Raw genomic sequence first — 22,093 nt, 5'->3', positions numbered from 1 at the left:
AGTCTGAGCTCCGGGCATTATGTGATTTTTCCCGAAGCGACTTCTTTGTGCTCCGTGATTAATGGCAGTGAAATGGCGCAGTATCGCAATTGCCAAACAATCAATTCGAACTCTTTACATAATTAGATGTCTAAGCTGGCAAACGAATAACTAGCGAATTGAAATGCATTTGCATTTGCATTTGCGTTCAATAAATAACGAGAGCACTTAAATTATGAACTGCGAGTGCAAATATTTGTATATTAAAATCAATCAAATTGAAATAATCGGAGCCTGGTCAAAATAGAATATTATCACATTAGCTGGCGGGCAGAATCATTTTCCATGGCGACATGAAATATTATTAAAATGCCAACTAATGAACGTCCTGTTAATTATGTAAACACACAAGCGCACGCAATCAGTGTCCTGTAATATTTTCGCATTTTAAACGCCGTTTATTGCTATTGGCATTTCCCATAGTTTTTCCTCGCACAGTTTTTCCTGGAATGGAGTCCACTCCACTCAGCAAATTGAATTTTATCCGCCCGGCCGGGGCAAACTTTTCAATTATGCGGCCAGCGGGCTAATGAACAAAGCGATCTGGCCAGAAAACCATTTGGCCACCAATGTCGATATGGATACGAGCCAGCCCACACACCACACACCACATCACCACACCACCACACATCTAGCTCGATTGTGCAGACTGAATTATTTAATTTTAATTAAATGCTGGCAAACGGGTAGTCCCGCAATGTATTGCCTATTTTGGGGCCAGTGGATCGCTTTTGAAATCGAAACCGATTGTCGCATACTTTGAGGCACCACCTGAGATGAGCAGGAGTACGGAGTGAAATGCACTGGCACATTGATAAACATTTCACATTTATTTTATGGCCCAACATAAATTGCAGCAAACAAAGGGCCCGGCCATATTGTCAGTTCTACAAAGGCCAACAACTGTTGCAGCAGTAGAAGCAGCAGCAGCAGCAGCAGAAGCAGTGACTGTGGCAAACCGCCAACAGTCTGTTGGCCCCAACTTCCGGTTTTCCCGCTCTTCCGCTTTTCCGACTCCGTGCTGCAAAACTGCACCGCAGGGGTTCATCGTCCTTGTGCAAATTGGTCTCGCAGTTTATTGCCGACTCCGGACTCAGGACTCCGGACTGCAGACTGCGGACCTCGGACTTGGGACTTCAGGCTGCAGACTTCAGACTGCAGACCTCGGAGCCCAGGAGCAGATGCTGCTCCTCCGGCAATAAAAGTGCACTTTCGGCCTGCGAGTGAAGCCAAAGCTGAGACGAAGGCAAAGGAGCTTGCTTAAGATTTCAATTTGTTGCCATTGTGTGCAACAATTTGCAATAGTAAAACTTTGCTTAATGATAAATGTTTGTGGGGGACACATAAAACTCAAGAGCAGCGCTGCCTGTCCCGGCCATTTAAGAGATTTATGTGGCCATGAGTGGCATCAATGTCTTCGGCCGGCGTAAATACAACTCCAAGCCACCACACCACCATTCCCTCTAATAGGCCATTAATTTTGGCGGAAACTTTGCATGCCAGATTTTTCGACCGCCAAAAAGGGGAAAAGTTTTTCCAAGTGATCGAAAGCGGTTCGAAGATTAAATGGGTTACCATCAAGGACATCACGTGTCTGTAGTCCTTAATCCTTATCCCAACTTTTTACTTTTCAGCAACCAAAGAGAAATTATCCTATGATAGTGTCTCATAAAATTATAAAAAATGATTGAACACCATATTTGTTGAGTACAAAAACTATATTTGATTGGGATTGATGTAATACTTTAAGCCACTGGGAGAATTACAGGCATATTGGGCATTGGGTACACTAGACTAGCCATGATAGCCGCCGCCTGCTCCTGCTGAAGCACTGGCACTGGCCGAAGCAGAGGCTCCGGAGCCACCTCCGTAGCCACCACCACCACCGCCGCCGGGTCCGCCTCCGAAGCCGCCTCCAGGTCCACCTCCGTAGCCGCCACCTCCGAAGCCGCCACCGCCACCACCGCCGCCACCACCACCGCCTCCGTATCCGCCTTTGGATCCGCCACCGCCTCCATGGCCCTTGTGCTTGTGGCCAAGACTACCTCCAAAGTGTCCACCTCCGGGTCCACCTCCAATGCCGGGGCCGAAGCCACCACCACCGCCTCCAATGCCGTGGCCAAAGCCACCACCACCGCCTCCAATGCCGGGGCCAAAGCCGCCTCCGATGCCGGGTCCAAAGCCTCCAGAGTGTCCTCCTCCAGAGTGTCCTCCTCCAGAATGTCCTCCTCCAGAGTGTCCTCCTCCGATTCCGCCACCCGGTCCGAAGCCAGATCCTCCACCGCCGTGACCTCCACCGCCATGACCTCCGCCAATAACTCCAGCTGAAGATGATGCGGAGCTTCCGGCGCCGCCGATTCCGCCACCTCCTCCAGAATAGTCACCTGATCCGAATCCAGGACCGCCGCCGATTCCACCGCCTCCACCGGAATGGCCACCTCCGCCGCCGATTCCACCGCCTCCACCAGAATGGCCACCTGATCCGAATCCAGGACCGCCACCGATTCCTCCGCCGGAATGTCCACCTGATCCGAATCCAGGACCGCCACCGATTCCGCCGCCTCCGCCAGAATGTCCTCCGCCGGAAATGACTCCACCGCCGGAATGGCCACCTCCAAATGGACCTCCTCCGCCAGCGCCGCCTCCAAATGCTAAGTCACCTCCAGAGCCGCCGAAGCCGCCAGATCCGTGTCCTCCAGAGCCTTGACCTCCAGATCCATAGCCTCCGCCGAGCTTACCCCCATCGCCGCCGCCAATCGCGCCGGCAGAAGCGGACGAGGAAGCGGATGCACCGGCGTGTCCACCGCCACCACCTTCACCTCCGCCTCCACCGCCGTAACCTCCGGCGGAGGCCAACGCCACACAAACACTCAGTACTAGAAACAGACGCATCGGAAGCTTTGCCTGCAGCTCACTAACTGGGCTCCCTGGAAAGATGCCGGCTTTTATAAGAGACTCTGCGCTGTGCAAAAAGCACAAATAATAGCAAAATACTTGCAAAAATTTCGCAGAGCGCGAAAAAAGAACAGAACCCAGTCACGTTCCGAATACTGAGATCCTAGGGTCAAGCCAGGCAAAAACTCAACCTGCACTGGACAACAAATAATAATCACATGGATTAGTTACCCATTTCGAAACAATATTTGTTACAAAGTTATTTTATTGAGTTACTAATTAAGTGGAAATCTTAAATCGCCTACTGTAAAATAGTATCTATAAGTGAGAGCGCACACCTGTTGCATAGTGTAATTTGCACCCGTGGAGAACACAAACGAGTTCCATTTTAATATTCTCGATTGTCTAGAGTCGGAAATTACATTATACCCTAGGGTGAGCCGAATATTTGGAAGGCGTGTGCAACCACAACCCGCGGGAGATTCATGATAGCCATCAGCAATGATGAATTAACCTAATGATGCTCAGCCCGATTTCCATTGTTTATTAACCAAAATAAACAGATAAGCATATCCCAAATGGATCATCAAAGGTGGCTTCGACATGGGTTAGCCAGATAGAGGGTATTTTGACCTCGTCATAATCCAGAACTCAGTCGCTCAGTCTTATGTAAGCCATTTTAATCACCGATTGCCTCGGAATCAGTTGCATTGATTTCAGTCTCGCCCAAGATTAGATTGATTTTCAATTAGATGATATTCGGAGGCGGTTGATGGTTACGACAATGACCCTTTGGTGTCTACGTCACTCTGGTTTGATGGAGTGAAAATACAGTCGCAATACAGAGTGATGAATTATATAAAATTATTAAACATTTCCAGACACCACCATCGTAACGTTTATTTTGCAAACACTTTAATTGGTACACGATCTTGAAGCCCACACTTACTAATCGCAATTTATAGCAGCAGTACTTTATGGTGTTATTATATTCTAATGTGGCCAAATAAATTCATTCTCAATTTGCATTTGCAAAAGTTTTAATTGTAAACATTAATAGTTTTAATAGTAGAGATTAATAGTTGTAATAGTAATACAATGTAAACATTGACTTTAAAGGTCGGGTTGATATTTTAAATATACATTTTAACTATAGAATACTTCGAAATATTACAGGTAACTTAAAATTAGCCAAGGAACAGACCACCACCTCGGTTAATGGATCCTCCCAGGTGAGCGCCACCCAATCCAAATCCAGCGCTTCCGGAACTTCCACCGAGATTGCCTCCAAGGCTTAGACCGTTTCCTCCCAAGCTGACACTTCCCTTGTGATATCCTCCCTGGCTGGAAGCTCCGCTCGATCCCGCAGATCCAGTGTTACCTCCGAGAGAGAGACTTCCCGAGCCCACAGCTGGTGTCAGTATACCACTGGCGACTCCATGGGCCAGAGACGCAGCCTGGTGGGCACCGGCTAGTCCAATGGATCCTGCTGTGTTCGATTTGTGTCCGTTTGCTCCAACTGACAGGCCATTCGACCCAAGTGAGGCTGATCCGGCATTTCCAGAGGATCCGATACTCAAATGTCCGGCATTGATCTTGGATGCTCCAGATCCAGAACCAGCAGATCCAGAGATTCCAGAGGATCCGATACTCAAATGGCCGGCGTTGATCTTGGATGCTCCAGCTCCAGCTGCAGAACCAGCAGATCCAGAGATTCCGGCTGATCCGATGCTCAAGTGACCAGATGCACCATGGGCAAAGGTTCCCTTAGAAGTGGAATCAGTTGCTCCAATGCCCAGATGTCCAACACCAATAGATGCGGTGTTCGAAGCAGTTTGGGATGATCCGGTAGTGCCAGCAGATTGGATATTCAGATGACCAGCACCGATGGAAGCAGAACCTGATCCGGTGTGCGAGGAGCTTGATACTGATGATTCCACTTTCTTGCGCTCGGTCTTGATGTGGGCAGATCCAGCATGTGTTCCAGAGGCTCCAATGGTTGCGGATCCAGAACTGATGTGGGCATGACCAGCACTAAACTTGGATTCCTCGGTTTTTGACGAATAAGATGTTTCAGATGATTTAATGTTCAAATTTCCTACTCCAAGGGAGCCAACAGCGCCAGATCCTGTGGATCCTGATGCTCCAATGCTCAGCTGACCGGTAGTTGTGCCAGATGCAGCGCCTCCCGTGGATACATGTCCAGCAGACACCTTCGAGGACTCGGCTTTATGATATGTGGAGGAAGTTTTCATTGCACTGGCTCCAGTGGCTCCCACATTGAGGTGACCTGTAGCAGCAGTGCCGGATTTTGAGCCAGACGCTTCACTTTGTCCATGTCCAGCTGTGATCTTGGCAGAACCAGCCTGTACTGATCCACTATGGTGGACACCAGCTGACGAAGATCCAGTGATTTTAGCAGTACTGGCGCCGGAAGTACCTACGCTCAAGTGACCACTGCCATGTGAGCCAGAGCTGGAACCGGAAATTCCGGATGCCCCAATGCTCAAGTGACCAGAACTGGCTCCGGAGCCGGAGGATGCACCGTTGACAGCGCCGCTGGCAACTGTGTTTGCAGCCTGAACTCCATGAGCGGCAGCAATTGATCCGGCGGAATGGACAGCATTGGCTCCGGCTCCTGCAACTCCCAAAACGCCATTGACGACTTGGGCTCCATGAGCGGCACCAGAAGATCCAGCAGCTCCAGCTCCCGCTGCATTCAGCACTGCATGCGCTGCATCAACAGTAGCTGAACCGGTGCTGTGATGGAGGCCACTGGAACCCGTGGCGCCGGAAGCACCAATGGTCAAGTGTGCAGCATTCGTCTTGGCACCACTGTTGCCAGAGGACTGAATATTCAAGTGTCCAGCTCCAAGGGAAGCAGAGCCGGATGCACTGTGTTCAGTGGACCCTGCAGAGTGTACAGCATTGACACCAGTCGCAGCAGCTCCCAACACTCCGTGGACATCGTGGGCTCCGTGAGAAGCGGCTATCGATCCGGCCGAGTGCGCAACACTAGCTCCAGCTCCTGCCACTCCCAGTATTCCGTTTACTGCTTGAGCTCCGTGGGCAGCAGCTGTGGATCCGGCAGAGTGGGCGGCATCCACTCCAGATCCAGCTGCTCCTAGCACTCCATTGGCAGCCTGCGCTCCGTGACTGGCAGCTGCCGATCCGGCGGAGTGGATTGCATTGGCTCCAGCTCCTGCCACTCCCAGTATTCCGTTTATTGCCTGAGCTCCGTGAGAAGCAGCTGTAGAACCGGCAGAGTGAACAGCATCTACTCCGGATGCAGTTGCTCCTAGCACTCCATTGGCAGCTGCAGATCCGGCGGAGTGGATCACATTGGCTCCAGTCGAAGCAGCGCCCAGAATGCCGTGGGCAGCCTGATTCAGAACCGATCCAGAAGATCCTCGGTTGTATTCGCCACCCAGACTCAATCCAGGTAGGCTCGCTTGAGCAGAACCACCACCGTTTCCAGCTCCAAGTCCAAGGCTGCCACCACCTAAGCCCAATCCGAATCCGGCGGATGCCAAGGACACGCAGCAGACAGACAGAGTTAAATACAATCCCGCGGGAATCATTGTCTCAATTTTACTAACTGCTTTCCGAGAAAACGGCTAGCTTTTATAGAACCGAAAATGCGCCTAGCAGTTATGACGTCAAAGCCACTACAGGTAAACTTCGCTACTTCGAACTCCAGATTTCCCTATACCTCAGCTCCAAAAATATTTGAATTTGTTAAGAGTTCAATTCATTTCGCCAACTTAATTGGTTGGCTTCTGAAATTAAATTACTATTATCAACTCAAATGCGACAACTGAAAGACCTGAAATGGGAAAATTTAAACTATTTACATTGTACACTTACAGAGGTTAAACTGTAAGTCAACAAATTTGGTGACGATTTCTTTGTTAATTAATTCGAAAAATACGGAGGGAAACCAGTTCCTTAGCATTTATCATAGTTTTTTGACTGGGAGGTGCTTATTCTGTTTAGGGGATTCACAAATGTATAAATATAACACGAGCCATGAAGAAGCTGCAAAATTAAGGTCAATCCGATCTGCAGAAATAGTCACAGAGAACTCTCCATTAATTTTAATTTTTATCCTCTTGCTTAAGTGCAAATCCAGCTTAATATCGTATAGGTACTTTATACCCTTATCATAAAAATTTCATTACCTTATAGTTCATGCTCATTAAAATATACAGAGTATTCTGGCATCGCTTTAAGTTATTCAAGCTTTTCGTGTCTATATTTATCCCATCATTAATTTCCCTCACCGAAGCATGGTAAAATTAGCATTATTTTTACATCTGCTATGACGTCGTCAAACACAATCGAATTCTCAGTAATACCTCATATGTGTAACCAGTAGAACAAGACTTCTATAGGTATTATTATACGACCAAGTAGAGAACTTGGCAAATTCGGCTCTGTACTATAGTTCTGAGCCACGAGCCAGTTGCCATTGTCGCCAACTTAGACACAGTTTTTCACTTAACTTGGCTGGTGCTGGTGTTGCAGGAAAAGCGCATCTGAGCACAGCTGAGCTCCACCCAAATGCAAATGGAAAGACAATGTGGGCTAAGAGCCCCAGAAAGTGGGGGTGCAGGAAAGGCGGGAAATGCGGGAAAGCGGGAAATGCGGCAGCTTCTTGGCCCCGGTGTCAGCTGTTGGCCCAGTAGAAGGCACTGGGGAAAATGGAAAATTGTGCTTGCAGGAAATCTGCTTACAAATGCATGTATCTTGGCCCGCCAGCTGGCTGATGTTGATGCAAAATCTGTTACGGCTTTTGTGGGGCGAAAGAAACACTTGACTTCCGCTTCCGCCGGAGTTGGCCATGCACACTTGAGAATGCGAAATGCTATGCAAATACGGGGGCATCTTTTCCATATTTAAAGCAAAGTACAACGGAACGCAAATAAATAAATAAATATTTAAATTGGGAGTAGCCAAGTAGCTTTGATATCTTTAATATGAAACAGGCTGAAATCGACACGGTACGTCATATACAATTATACATGAGAAAACTACATAAATTAACAGCTAATATATACGAAGCTCCGAGTTTAGCTTATAAAATAATAAATTAATGTCCAAATAAATACGTAAAATTACTAGTTAAATTTAACATACTCAAGACGGTATGAATCGGCCCCGGACTTGCCTCCTTAATCGATTAGCCTCTTCTGGCGAGCCCTCGGGCAGTTTTCCGAGCACCTGCAGCATGCGCCGGTAGAGCATTTTCCGCACATCGATGGCCCAGAGGAAGTCCATGTGGTTGAACTCCTTCTGCGGCACCAGGTACTTGCCCGTCACGTTGCCCAGGTCATCGCACATGGACTCCACATCGTGGGGATGGCACAGCAGATCATTGGTGGAGTAGTACACGAAAGTGGGCACTGTCACCATACTCAGGTTGTAACGCGGCGGCAGGTGATCCCTGTACAGCTGCATGTTCTTGTTCGAACTGTAGCTGTACGGCGCAAAGCGACCGCTCTTGATGATCTGGATGAAGTGCTTCACCTGCTTGGCCGCCACTCCTGCCGGATAGTGACCCAGGATCACGGGGAACATTTTCTGCAACATATCTCGGAAGTTAATCTGTACTCTTTTTGTAACTTAAGCATTAGGTTACCCGGTTAAACTCGTTCCAGTTGCGACCCACGATGCCAAACACAGCCTCGATGCACAGGCGTTCCGTCTCCTCCGTCATCCGGCACAGGAAACGGAACTCCCCGTTGAACATCTCCCTAATCGAGCTGCCTACCAGGCTCTGATAATGTGTATCATAAAGTATTAGTAGTTGATATAGGTGAACTAATCCAAGTTATCTCAACGCTACTCACATTGAAGTACAGACTGATGGCCCTGATGTAGGGATGGTCCTCGGTCTCCTTGGCATAAACGGCGGGGGCGAGGGCCTGCATGGAGACGACCTTGGCGTTGTAGGCGGGACGCATGGAGCACATCACGAAGAAGGAGGTGCATCCCTGCGAGTGGCCGGCGTAGTGCAGTTTCGGGAAACCGGTGACCTTTAGCACGTGATCAATCATCGCCGGCAAGTCGTACACGCCGATCTCGTGCCAACTGAAGTCCCAGAACTTGGACTCATCCGGGTCGAGGGTGGTGTGGTTCCTCGAGTAGCGATTGCCCCGCGCGTTTCCCAGCCAGACATCGTAGTTGTGGTCGGCCAGCAAGTAGGCTGCAAAGTTGACTTCGGTCGTAATCACTTGGCCATTAATCACGGACGACGCGGTTGGCACTTACCCAGGCTCACGTTGGGCCCCATTACCACAAATCCCGCCGAGCTGTCCACGAGTCCGTGCTGCAGGAGGAAGGGCTGGGCGCCCTGCTTGCGGATGCGGTGCATGGTGAGAATGTATCCGTCCTCGGTGGTCACATGGTGCACCTCCGCCTCGTAGCCGTACTTGGCGATTAATTTGTCCTGTTGACGAAACGGGTGAGAAGTGATGATAATGGCCGCACGGAGAGGAGTAATCTTCCACTTCGCTATGAAAGGAGTATTCGGTAATGGTTGGGAAGTGCAGGTCATTATTTTCCATAACATAACTGCCTCTTTAAGATATAGATACATATTTGCACTTTTTGTTATGTTAAAATGAGATAATGCATTCAGGTTCTATAAGTACACATTAACTACACAATCTAAAACTTTTAGATTTATGTTTAAAGCATCAAATTTAAATAATACTTTTTTATGTAAAAGCTAAAATTATAATTTTTCCTCTTTTTGATATCACTGGAACAGTTTCAATTTATATCTTACCACACTGAGAGTGGAATCTTGTTTGATGTTCTTGCGCTGCAGTCGGTCCTCCGGCGTTTCGTCCTCGACGCTCTCCTCCTCCTCTTCCTCCTCCTCCTCGTCCTCTTCGTCCTCCTCGCCACCAATCAGCTGGCCTTGCGTTCTGGAGACGAACACACAGAGTCCCAGGAGCAGGATCAGCCGCATCCTCAGGCTGCACCGCATCTCGACTTAGCCGCAAGTATCTGAGAGTTTCACTTTCACGGAAGCGAATCTCTTGGAGGAATTCAACCTCAACCTGAACCTCAACGCAGCGCGACGCGAACTCAACTGAAGACCAATTCGAAAACTGTCAACGGTTCGAACCGCCGGTTACAAAAACCACATCGACCAACTTCTGCAGAGGCCCTGCAGCAAATACAAAAAACCAAAAAAAAAACAAAAAAAGAAATAATAATAAAAAGAATGCCGAAATACGAAAAACTTTCGATCAGACATCAGACAACAACATTGCGCACTGTGACGTGTTAGCTTCTTTTGTTTACATTTCGATTGCGTTTTACCTTTTCGGCCAGTTAATTAAAAATGGGTACAAATCAGTGGGTATCCGAGGGGAGGGTATATTTCGAATGCGCAGGGCGTATCAATCGGAAACAAGAAACTTATCAAGTGCAGCCAGTACAGTGAAGCGTCTAATTAAAACGTGTTTAATAAAGCCAGCAATTCACAATTACAAATGTTCACAAAACTGCAGACATGCTTTTTATGATGACACAAAGGGATGAAATATATAAAAGAACCTAATGGTTTACGTGTTATACAAAGTCAATTTAATTATTTGCTGAGAAAAATCAGAAATCAACTTTTGATAATGATGATACTAAAAGTACCTTGTTTATATGCGGCACATACCACCCACCGTTGTAAAGTGGGTCCAAACATTTCCACTAAGGTAATTATCATTATTTATCGTCTCTCATTTGACCACCGAAATAACTTAATAACCGAAACCTTTTTGGCTAAGGCACAACACACAGCACAACAGATAGTTTTATTGTTGGCCATCAAAAGAAAGTAAAAGTGTCGACCAGTTGTGGCGGCTGCCCTGTTGAATTATACATCCATATGTATGCTTTTTATGGTTTGGCTACCGCGTTACATAATTGGCACTTTGGACGACTGCCAAGGTAAATAAAGCATTTCGCTGGGCAATTATTTGCTGTTATTTCCATTATAATGGATCTTTGACGAGACCTTTTTTTTATATTTGGCGGTCATTCAATTACGTAGGGTAACCGCCCGTCGAGAAACTGTTCCATTTGCTCGATTAGCTTGTCGTTGACCAGACTCTTCACATCGCCGGCAATCAGAAAATCCAAGTGATTGAATTTCTTGGAGTTAATCCGCTGCACACTCTTCACCGACTTCAGCATTCTGGCATATATGGCATGGACTCCTTCCGGTGTGGCAATAGCATCGGTTTCCCCGAAATACAATATGATCGGCACTGTGATCTGGCTCATATTGTAGCTGATGGCCTCCACGCTGTGATATACTTGCAGGTTCTCCGCCGTTCCGAAGTCGTAGGAGATGAAGTCGCCCGACTTCCATATCTGCTGCAAGTGTTTGATTTCCATCGAGGCACCGCCTTGCAGTAGATACTCGTAGTTAAAGGCTTCCAACAGCTGAGAATGGGATTTTAATGGTAGTGAATATTCGTACTCATTAGATTTATATAGATGTTTTACCCTTTTGTTGCTTTGGGCGCTGCCTGCAAACTGCTTGGCGTAATATTCGCAAAGATCTCGTTTGGCTTGGCAAGTTTTTCGAAAGTAGCCAGGTGGAAAGATCTCGAACTTATTCGCCTTCTGGCGTTTCTGAAAGCAAAACTAGTAGCTGTATTCAAAAAATAACTGGGATTAAATATTAATATTGAAAACTTAAAATATGTGCATATTATTTAAAGAGTTCTGTTACTATTTATAGCTATTATCTTCTCAAACTAAATGCTCTTTATAGAAAATTTCCACTGCAATAGATTCCACTCAGCTGACTTGTTTCACTTTCCTCGGCGTCAAGATCCACCAAACATATTTAAAGTCGCACCAGGGGGTTATCACCGAGTGTGCTCATTTCTCTAAGTAATCTGACAGTCTCTCCTGCTCTCAGAAGTTTCCTATCTCCGGGGCGATGTCAAGGGGTCAGGGTGTTATCAGCGACACTTAGAAAAACAAATGGTTTTCTCGAGCAAACAGCTATGTAAAAACCTAAACTTAATCACGATAGCTGATATTGTCTAATAACATTACCCTTATATCCATACTAATGTAACCAAAGTAGGAAACTGAAAACCAAATTTGTGCTCCAAAGCAAAGTAAGTTTCTTGAAGTGTATTATCGAGAACAGGTCTTGGCAGTGCTCTCGATCCGCGCTTCAGTCACCGCGAGATGTTCAGACTAAGCTATCGACTGCCCACCGCCCTCGGCGGTCTGCGCCACGCCTCCTCCGCCGCCGGCGAGGGTCAGCGCACCGCCCTCTACGATTTCCACGTGCAGAGCGGCGGGAAGATCGTGAACTTCGGTGGTTATGCCCTGCCGGTTCAGTATGCGGATCAGAGCATCATTGCCTCCCACCTGCACACCCGCCAGGTGGGCTCCATCTTCGACGTGTCGCACATGCTGCAGACCCGGGTCTTCGGCAAGGATGCGGCCGCCTGTCTGGAGTCCGTTTGCACGGCGGACATTTTGGGCACTCCGCTGGGCAGTGGTGGCCTCACCGTCTTCACCAACAAGGCGGGCGGCATCCTGGACGATCTCATCGTGAACAAAGTCAGCGAAAAGGAGCTGTATGTCGTCTCCAATGCGGCGATGAAGGAGCAGGACATGGGCATAATGAGTGCAGCAGTGGTAAGTTGAAGCCGTAATACACTTCCCTTTGAATGGATAATATATGCGTTGATTTTCTAGGATAACTTCAAGTCCCAGGGCAAAGATTTAACCATTGAATTCCTCACACCCACCGATCAATCCCTGGTTGCAGTGCAGGGTCCTCAAGTGGCAAAGGAACTATCGAAGCTACTTGCCAAGGAAGCTTCTCTGGATCAACTCTACTTTATGAGTTCCTTCGTTACCACCTTGGCTGGCATCCCCAATGTCAGGATCACGAGATGTGGCTACACCGGAGAGGACGGTGTGGAAATATCGGTGGAGTCCAGCCAGGCACAAAAGCTCACCGAATCCCTTCTGCAGAGTGGAGTCCTCAAGCTTGCTGGTCTGGGAGCCAGGGACTCACTGCGACTGGAGGCGGGCCTCTGCCTGTATGGCAGTGACATCGATTCCAAAACGACACCCGTGGAGGCGGCCCTGGCATGGTTGGTATCCAAAAGACGCCGCACCACCCGAGACTTTCCAGGAGCTGATGTGATCCTCGGCCAGCTGAAGGAGGGCGTCAGCCGGCGGCGAGTGGGTCTCCAGATGCTGGGCACCAAGCCACCGCCAGCTCGGGCCGGAGTGGCCATCTTCAGCCAGGGTCAGCAGGTGGGCCAGGTGACCAGTGGCTGCCCAAGTCCCAGTGCTGGTCGCAACATTGCCATGGGATATGTAGCGGAGAACCTAAAGGCACCTGGCACAAAGGTGGAGTTCAAGGTGCGCGACAAGCTCTACGAGGCCGAGGTCACCAAAATGCCTTTTGTTAAAGCAAACTATTATAACAGGCCAAAGAAATAAATGTGCAATATAAAACAATAATGGTGAAGTTAATTCTAAATGGTAGTTTAGGCTACGGTCGTAATGATTTTCAGAGTCATGAAGTTGCCAGCATTTACCTTGATAAACTTCATGAGGTGCCGCACCTGGAAGGCGTCGAATCTCACCTGGCGATGCAGTCGAGCCAGCGGTGCCAGTGCCTGGATGAGCTGTATGCGCTGGTTGAAGCGTGGATGCACCGCACAAAGCACCAGGAACGCATTGAAGGCCTAAGAGCATTTTTCGAAGGATGAACTCATCAGCTGACCCGCGCAGTACCCACCTGCGAGTGTCCAATTAGCACCACCTGATGGTGCCATTCCTCCCCATCCGCCCCAGATCCACCTCCGCTGGCCACTTGCTCGTCGCCTGTGACCTTCGCCATGTGGTCAATTATGGCCGGCAAATCGTAGGCGCCGTGCTCGTGGAAGCTGAAGCGCCAGAATTCGACCATCACGTCGGTCAAGTCGATGTGCTGCCGTCCGTAGGGCGCCACTCCGCGCAGATTCGCCAGCCACACGTCGTATTCCTGGTGGTGCAGCTGGAAGGCTGTACACGGAAAAAAATATAAGATTTTTTTATACAGATAAATACAGAAAGTGCGTTTAGTAAGGCCACAATTAGAGTGAGGGATTCCACATAAATCCACTGACAATAATATAGTAACAATAGTTTCTTTGAGTTGTAATCAACTAAGCCACTGACTTGTATCTAAGTGCACGACTGCTACCGGAAGTGCCCACTTGCTTACCCAAACTCCTTTCCGGCCCCATGCACACCCATCCCAGAGAGGAACCGAGCAGTCCGTGCACCAGGAGCACAGGCTTAGCTCCCGGACGCGGTAGGCGCTGCACCTGCAGCTGGTAGCCATCCGCCGTGGTCACATTGTGAACTTCGTGGCTGACATTCTGGGCCTGCAGCCAGTCCATCTGATAGCGATGCATAGAATGCACAGAAAGAAATTTATTCGAAGTATTTACCATTCTCAAAGTAACATAAAACACCTATTATTATTATTATTATTACTCTATTATTAGAATATATTTTAGAAATACTAAGGCATTTAAAAGTAACGTTTAACACACGCTTATATATATTATTCACCTTCAAAATGGGAATCTGAATAATATTAATAAATCTTTTTGAGTGTATTTGGGTGAAGGGAGTGCAGTCGCTATTAGCCGGACACTCACCGTAGTCCACTTGTAACGCGACTCCGGCGGGGAGGAGTGGGCACTTCTGCCAATGGCACACACGATGAGCATTACTGTGCTGGCGCCCATACAGCCTAACCCACCCATTTCACCCTTTCAACTAAATCGGGAGCCAGCCCCACTTGGATGCACTAATTGCCCGGTTCCCCAGATCATCTTTACACTTGACTAAGCACTCAAAATTGTAATTTATCGAGCAAAATGGTTCGTCGTGTGCGAGAAGCTAATAACTTTGCATACAACCTGCTGCTTACTATACTCCTATTATAAGGTATTCAGAATATATACAATCTGAATGATTTTAATACCAGTTACAATTACTAACTTAAAACTTTAGCAGTACAGACTTACCCAAATGCACACCGTAGTTAAAGTAATTCCACTTTAATCTATATACTTCACTCCCTACATCCAGACAAGCGCCAGGCAATGCAGTTCGCAATTAAATAAAGCTTAATGGAAAGCTTAAATAAAATAGATTGAATTATGCCAGCGCACCAGCATCCGCACACATCCGCAATCGCCTCCGCAGTGGGATCCGTATGGCAACACTCACAATTAATTGCAGTCCCCCGGTCTTATCACTCAGTAATATTCATACTCGCAAAGGGGGAAAAGTCTGCGAAAAAGGAAAATGCGAAGCACTCGGCCATCCAGCTGCAATTGCAACTCAGGAGCAGACCGCCACCCAGTCCACGATTGTTTACTTATCGCAGGGCGATTACAATTGACTGCGCGGACAACAAAAAATCGCGGCGAACTTTATTAAAATTACGCTCGCAAGTGACAGGATGGGTAAGGATGCAGCCGAATAAAGGGCCAAAGCCAGGAGCAAACGCCAAATTAAATGGAATACAAAAATGTGAATGCAAAAAATAACCACAAGGCTACGGGTAGGCTATGGCTGGCAAGGTGTGGGGTTCACGAATGCGACTGGCAACAAAGGACATGCACTGGCCACAGGACCTGGGCCCAGGATCCGCGGCTGCCCATTCAGCTTCCATTCCCGTCAGTTGGCTATATACGGCTTATTCGGGCAGCCACACCGCTTTGTTCTTTGGCATCTCTGCCAGGATCCTGGAATCCTCGCATCCTGGCATAAGGGCGGCGGCATCTGTGCGCAGTCAACGGGATGCAAAAGTGCAGTCGATTAACGGATGTGAATAAAGGATGCGAGATCCACTGACCGCCTCTGACCGTCGGCAGGGGGGCGTGTCATGTCGGCACTGGCATATGTATGAATTTTTATTAAATTTAATAAAGCTGCAATTACGCAATTTACTTTGTCTGCATTTGTCACGCCCACGCGGCAGTCAGTTGAAAATTAATTCGGCTGCGGTTACTGAATTTTAAAAATGCATTCTACGAACTCATGGAGTGGTGCCAGAGTTATGCAGACTCACTGTAGATGGAGGTTAAAGTCGGTACTTCACATAGAAGGAAATTAAATGAATAACAATTTCAAAAGATACTTTAAAAGTGATGAAAGACAATTACTTAAATTGGAGTAAACACACTGTGCTGTGTTATTTATAGAATTGAAAGCGGAGTGTACTGTGAATGTACTTTCGATACAATTCGATAATAGAACAGACAGCCCAAAGAATAGAATTTAAAATTTGCATTCATGTGAAACACCCATCATCGCTTTAGGTGATTTCCCACCCAGAGGAGTCTGCACAAATTACACGTATTTATCTGCTCTAATGACACTTTTTACGCCCCGTAAAACATGAGCCATAAATGGGGCCGAGTGGAGCGAACGCGGCACGCATCAGTTGACATTTTTGGCACACAGGTGAATTGGGGCGCCAACAATGGGCGAAAACGAGTGCGATTTCGATTGCGATGCTAAGCGCTTGATGGGAAAATCATTATGGCGAGTAAATAACATCGAGGTAAACAAGTTTGCGGCAAAACAAGGAACGGCCAGACAATGGGACGTGAAAAATGAAAATGTAGTAATGAAAATGGTGATGGCAAACAAAAGTCAATCACCGCACCGTCGTTGTTGTCAATGGAAATTGTCGAAAATATTCGGGAAAGGGAATCGCAGCAAAAGACACTTTGTATTATTAAACGGCAGATAGACAAATCAAAATCCGACGAGGGTGACAATAGCAACGGCTGGCTTTTCCGCTTCTGTCTGTCTGCCCTGACTTTTCACTCCCGTTTCCGCTGCGCTTTTCCGGCAGGTGGAAATTCTCGCAGAGACACAACCGCACACGAAATCAATGTAATTGACGAACTCACTGGCGCTGGCTGGGTAAGTGAGTGAAAAAATCGTGTCGTTTATTGTGGCAACAGCTTTTCACAAGGAGCTCGCCTTCGATTTCCCTTTTTCCGCACAGTTTTCCTTTGCCATTGTTTGTCTTTCAACTCAATTGCATGGCAACTTTCGGTGGGTGGGTCGTCTCCCTTTTCTTTCCGCCTACGGAACTCGCTACTGTATTTGTTATTATTTCCTATGCCTGACTGTGAATTGCTTTTGAAATGTTTGCGTGCCATTTGCGTTGACAGTAAAAGCCGCTTAATGATTTCATTTTGGTTATAAATAGGATTTTTGCCTGAATATGCTCGATGAAAACGACTTTGTGCCCACTTGGGGTAGGTTATGTGCATTGGAGTGGGTTTGCTTTGGATTCAAGTGTGCTATCCAAGTTTATTCACACAGTGAATAATTAAATTTAATAATCTGTAGTTATCCCAATACAATTTTAAAGATATTTCGGCTTACCAAACTATAAGCTGCTTAATCGAAACACTTTTCAGCTTCAATATCTACTTAGCACTTACACTTGAATTTGGCAAAGTTCAAGCCTTTATTAGCTATCAAGTGCCCGGCATTTATTCGCCGAATTATGTGCGCCTTTTAAGTAAACAAAACGTGAGTTTTCGAGCGGAATTAAAGTTCTGCCAGCAAATTTCCACGTTGCCGTGTCCGAGCCGAGGAAAATTCCATTGGCCCGGCGCAGCAACAAGGGCAAAGTTTTCACATTTTTGTTTAACATTTTCCAAATGCCGTTTTATATACTTTTTTTTTACACTTTTATGCATAATGGAATTAGTTAAATTTCTCTTTGCAGCGAAACTTTCGCTGAACTTGCGCCAAAAAGTTTGCTTCCTATTTTCCCCCTTTTCTGAAATGTTATGCGTTTCTGATGACGTTGTAGAAAACGTTTCCGTTTTCCGAGCCTGCAATGAAAACTTCTTAACTTAGAACAACATTGGCCTCGCCTCGCCATCTCTCGAATTTTAATTAAAATATTTATGAATTTGTCTTCGAAGAGAGAGCAAATTGACAAGAAAAGCAGCCAAGAAACGTGCGCCTAGTATCTTGATTCTGGGCTAAATGAGTCAAAAGAATGGCCAAGAGAAATAAGCCATCTGGCCGAGATTATTGCCAAGTGTGAATTGAAACTCAAAGTCGCTCATGTGAATGGGTTTCTAATTAAGCCAGGCAAACTGAAAGCCTCTCGCCAGTGAGAATAACAACAATCAAGTCGACGTATATATTTTTTAATTACTATACTCTTTTTACTCGTAAAACGTGCGGCGTATATTTTGCTATGATGTCATTTGATCAGGCATTCACTGAAGTTTGTTCATTAAATTACACTGAATACGTCACTTGAGAAATTCAACTTTCAGTTACCGGTATGAAAATCGCATTCGAGGAAATCCCCCTATTTGCCATTAAAGTCTAGACAATTGTGAGTTCGTATTTCACACAAAATCAGCGATAGAGGCAATTATTTATTAGCATATTTATCACCGAGCGACCGGCTAATAAATAATCATTATGGCCTTTTATTTCGCTTTTTCGTGTTGATTACTGGTAGTTCTCAGATAATCCGCGTTGTCCAACCAGAAATTACCCAACAAAGTGATCTTCAATTTGTTTAAGGCAATTAGCCAATGTTTATTGTTTTCGATTCCGAGTAAACGACAAGTGTTTGCTTCTAACGGAATTAATCAGCGTTTTAGTATAAATATAAGCTCTGAAACGCAAATCATTTGAGTACCAATGGAATGAAGATATCAGGTTGTTTAAAACAAGTGGGCTGCGTACATGTTCGTTCAATAAGCATATTGAGCTGTTTGAGCTCGCATTTTGCCACTAGTTCAACAACTGTTGAACATTTAAGGACCTCGTTTCGCAGAACCGACATATTGAACACATCCCCCAACAATTTGCATTTCTTTATGGCCCTCAGAAGTATTTTTCAGCCAAACTCCCCCACACTCGTTACGCAACGCAAACAGCTTCCAACTAGTGCGAGCACTGGCTGCTTTATGTCTTTCCATTATTGATGACTTAATTCCGCTTGATTTATTGAGGCCACAAACAGCCGGTCAGCGAGCCATGTTTTGCCATGGCCGGAGCCAGGAGCCAGGAACCAGGAGTCAGGACCTGGCCAGCATCCCATTTGGTATGCACACGTTCTGGCCCAAATGGAAGCACTCGATGGAGAGGTCCGACCTCTCCAGCAGACCCAGCAGTCCTAGCAGACCCAGCCAACCCAGCAGCTGTGCTTGGCCAGAACGTGTTTAATAAATAAGCCCAGTTAATATGGCGCAAAGAGTTGGGGGCCAAAGCAATGTAAGTCGAACCCATATAATGTAGAATTTAATCACCCGCACACAGCGAAAAATTCATTTGATATTTATTATCATTTAAGCTCATTAAAATAATTGTTACAAATTTATCTGTATATTTATGAAAGCATAAACTTAAGAGCCCAAGTACTCATCTAAGAATGAGTAATAATATTATTACAGAATAATTAAAATGGGAATATAAGTTGGTATACCATTTCCTAATTCTACAAAATTAATATATGCTTTGAGTTAAAGCTAAAAATATTTTATTACATATTTTAGGAAGATTATCACTAATTCGGTGTATAAAATTGACATTATATAAAATGTATCACTTCTTCTATACATCTATAATTGTAGTATAAAATTGGCACTATATAAAATGGAATTCTTCTTTATTATTATAGTTATTGTCATGAGACAACCCCCTAGCCAATTTCTTCCTGTGCCTTTATCAAATGCACTTGGCATTGTCTGAGCAGTACTTATTTCCGAGCTACCCATCTCGGTGCATCGACCTCTTTGGATGGGCAACAGTTAATGATGTTAACAGGAGCTCGGGCCATGAATGGCCAGCGGCAGCGATGCATTCGGCCGTTCCTCCATTGATCACCTAGAAAAGGATGAAAAACGAGCTGTTTTCAGTTGGAGATACTGCCGCAAAAGTTGCGATAGAGAACGAGGAGCATGAGGTGTAATCGAAACGGGCGCCAACTCGATTGCTGCACGGTAATTAAAATTTAATCATTGGACATTAGTATTCCCATGCTCGCAGAGGTTGCCGTGGGCTGCTGGGCTACTGGGCGTGGCTGGGGGCGTGGTCGATAATGTTGCGATGGCGGCTTAGCCAAATGGACGAGCTCGATGGGTGGGAAGGGAAGGGAAGGGAGGGGAAGGGGGCCAGTCAAATGAGCTCGCTTTTGAGGGCTTTTGGACCTGGTATCTGGTATCTGTGCACTTACTGCGAATTGCATACTTTCGGGCATGTAAATGCACAATCCGCACCTGCAATTCTGCGTGTGTGGATGGATAAATGTTTGATTTAGAGGTTTGGGTAACTCATCGGTTTGTTGGTTTGTTTCCCCGTTTGTTTGGTAGCCAAGGTATTTAAGTCACCGCTGCTTTTTGCTGGTCTCGCATCGCTTCGGGCTTTTAATAGATTCCTGCTAATGACATGCAATTAATTTTGTGGTTTTTCAGCCGGAATCATAAACTGGCAAAAACGCTATGTGTACTTATGAGTAGAGTTCTTGTGGCAGTAGCTGCCAGTGGTGGATTTTGCATTTGTTTTTATGATATGTATATACATATGTATATGCATGTTTTTATATGCTTTTTACAATTTCTATTACTTTGAAACAACTTTTTCAACGGTTAATATTGAAATCGCTTAATTAACATTCCAAGCGCCAGGTACTCATTCTGAAACATTTTATTTAAACATATTTATGGAATAAGAAATGAGACATAAATGGCTTTAATGACTCATTCCGACTTGACTTAAGTGCATTTTCCGTGGATTGCAGAGCGATGAAAGGAGGGGTCGACGACCCACGGCGCATCTGCTTTGCTTTTCATTTCGAACTTTTATCTAGCAACAAAGCTCACACATGGAATAGCCAATGTTTTGAGCACTGGACACACAAAAGGACAACCCCAATTGCGAGTTGGCCAGGCATTTGGCCGGCAAATGGCCAGCGATGGCAATTAACTTTATAACATTTGCATGGCCCATGTGCAATTTTCTGGCCTTGTTGTTGCGGGTGCATTACCCGCCGGTTGATTAATTGGAAATTGCGGTTAATGGATGGTCAGATCGGAATCGAAATCGACAATGGAGATGAACAAGTCGCCCTGGAGTCTAGACTTTTAATTAGAACTGGCATTTGAGCCTAGTTGAGTCTCCAACTCGAAGCATATGCAAAAAAAAGTTTGCTGCAGAAACTTTACCACTTGCCATTGAATTTTTTCCACCGAGTCAGCCAAAAAAGTTGACAGATTTGCAGCGGAAAATTAACAAGTTCCGTGCTGAAAACATATTTCCTCTTTTTTGAATAAACTTTGCCTTCGTGAAATTCAGTTAAGAAGTCAGAAAAAGTATGCAATGCTAAGAATGTGCTAAAAACTATGTACACGAAAGAGTTTTATAGGATTTTTTGTTATTCTTTTTTTTTATATTTTGTAATGCAGCTGTTATTCGACCAAGTCTGCGAAAACTTTAAAAGTCGCAGCCATCGCCGGCAGTTTTGTGTTGCCGCATTTTTATGCCCTTCTGGCAAACCAGAGTTTCCTGCTCAGATCGTTCAACAGCCTAGAAACGGAGTTGTTGGAAATGAAGTTTACTCGATGGGTACTTCCAGTTGTTTGCCCAGCAGACGCATATTTTTCTCAATCTTGTGGCCACTTGCAGGATGTCAGGAGAAATGATTTCGTAACTGCTTAGCTTGCCAAATAAAATTCCACTTAGAAATTGGTTCTGCGATGTAGGAAGCTTTTAATTTGTATTGTACAAGCTTATCCTAACAACAGCTAATGATGAACCAGAATCAGTATCAATAAATTTTAATTCAATGTTCTGATACTCATTTTCACAGCATTTCTGAAACACTCCACTAAAACTAACACCATTTGAAACTAACAATTTTAAGTTTATTTGTATGTAAATGCAGCAAAGTAGCATTTGAAGTACCTGCGCTTTATTGTTGGCAATAATTCCCTAAAAAGGTTCAATCTGCACATCTAAATTCAGCTCAGGTTCAGTTGGAGCGCTCAGCTGGCAATTGCCTTCGGTCCAATTATCAGTTGTGATTTCAAATGAAGGCAATCGG

The 22,093-nt window shown here is 45.9% G+C and overlaps 5 protein-coding genes across 9 annotated transcripts; 1 reads left to right on the top strand and 4 right to left on the bottom strand.

Moving 5' to 3' along the window:
• Positions 1 to 1,738: 1,738 nt before the first annotated feature.
• Positions 1,739 to 2,966, bottom strand: LOC122614235 (glycine-rich cell wall structural protein 1.0). Its single transcript, XM_043789119.1, has one exon. It carries the CDS (start codon positions 2,929 to 2,931, stop codon positions 1,834 to 1,836), a length of 1,098 nt encoding a protein of 365 aa, XP_043645054.1. The 5' UTR covers positions 2,932 to 2,966; the 3' UTR covers positions 1,739 to 1,833.
• Positions 2,967 to 3,828: 862 nt separating this feature from the next.
• Positions 3,829 to 7,324, bottom strand: LOC122611380 (uncharacterized PE-PGRS family protein PE_PGRS54). 3 transcript variants are annotated; one of them, XM_043804246.1, is made up of 2 exons: positions 6,255 to 7,324; positions 3,829 to 6,101 (listed from the first exon to the last, which is right to left on the bottom strand). In XM_043804246.1, exons 1-2 carry the CDS (start codon positions 6,513 to 6,515, stop codon positions 4,122 to 4,124), a joined length of 2,241 nt encoding a protein of 746 aa, XP_043660181.1. In that variant the 5' UTR covers positions 6,516 to 7,324; the 3' UTR covers positions 3,829 to 4,121. The 3 variants fall into 3 exon arrangements, with proteins under 3 accessions (XP_043660181.1, XP_043652264.1, XP_043644310.1); XM_043796329.1 differs by having other exon boundaries at positions 3,830 to 6,091; positions 6,245 to 7,323; XM_043788375.1 differs by having other exon boundaries at positions 3,832 to 7,321.
• Positions 7,325 to 7,364: 40 nt separating this feature from the next.
• Positions 7,365 to 10,952, bottom strand: LOC122626273 (lipase 1). Of its 3 annotated transcripts, none has more exons than XM_043784809.1 (6): positions 10,597 to 10,952; positions 9,728 to 10,114; positions 9,208 to 9,385; positions 8,787 to 9,142; positions 8,576 to 8,713; positions 7,365 to 8,517 (listed from the first exon to the last, which is right to left on the bottom strand). In XM_043784809.1, the coding sequence occupies exons 2-6, from the start codon at positions 9,929 to 9,931 to the stop codon at positions 8,074 to 8,076; spliced, it is 1,320 nt and encodes a 439-aa protein (XP_043640744.1). In that variant the 5' UTR covers positions 9,932 to 10,114; positions 10,597 to 10,952; the 3' UTR covers positions 7,365 to 8,073. The 3 variants fall into 3 exon arrangements, with proteins under 3 accessions (XP_043640744.1, XP_043641492.1, XP_043662800.1); XM_043785557.1 differs by having other exon boundaries at positions 10,626 to 10,952; XM_043806865.1 differs by having other exon boundaries at positions 9,728 to 10,952.
• Positions 10,953 to 10,969: 17 nt separating this feature from the next.
• Positions 10,970 to 14,378, bottom strand: LOC122613405 (lipase 1). Its single transcript, XM_043787966.1, has 5 exons — positions 14,201 to 14,378; positions 13,733 to 13,998; positions 13,530 to 13,679; positions 11,455 to 11,583; positions 10,970 to 11,391 (listed from the first exon to the last, which is right to left on the bottom strand). The coding sequence occupies exons 1-5, from the start codon at positions 14,376 to 14,378 to the stop codon at positions 10,981 to 10,983; spliced, it is 1,134 nt and encodes a 377-aa protein (XP_043643901.1). The 3' UTR covers positions 10,970 to 10,980.
• LOC122612631 (aminomethyltransferase, mitochondrial) lies at positions 12,137 to 13,449 on the top strand. Its single transcript, XM_043786757.1, has 2 exons — positions 12,137 to 12,612; positions 12,673 to 13,449. Exons 1-2 carry the CDS (start codon positions 12,154 to 12,156, stop codon positions 13,429 to 13,431), a joined length of 1,218 nt encoding a protein of 405 aa, XP_043642692.1. The 5' UTR covers positions 12,137 to 12,153; the 3' UTR covers positions 13,432 to 13,449.
• Positions 14,379 to 22,093: the final 7,715 nt, after the last annotated feature.

The sequence above is a fragment of the Drosophila teissieri genome, chromosome 2L, assembly GCF_016746235.2.
Source record: "Drosophila teissieri strain GT53w chromosome 2L, Prin_Dtei_1.1, whole genome shotgun sequence".
Classification (NCBI taxonomy): domain Eukaryota; kingdom Metazoa; phylum Arthropoda; class Insecta; order Diptera; family Drosophilidae; genus Drosophila; species Drosophila teissieri.
This window is presented reverse-complemented; position numbering and strand designations above follow the sequence as displayed.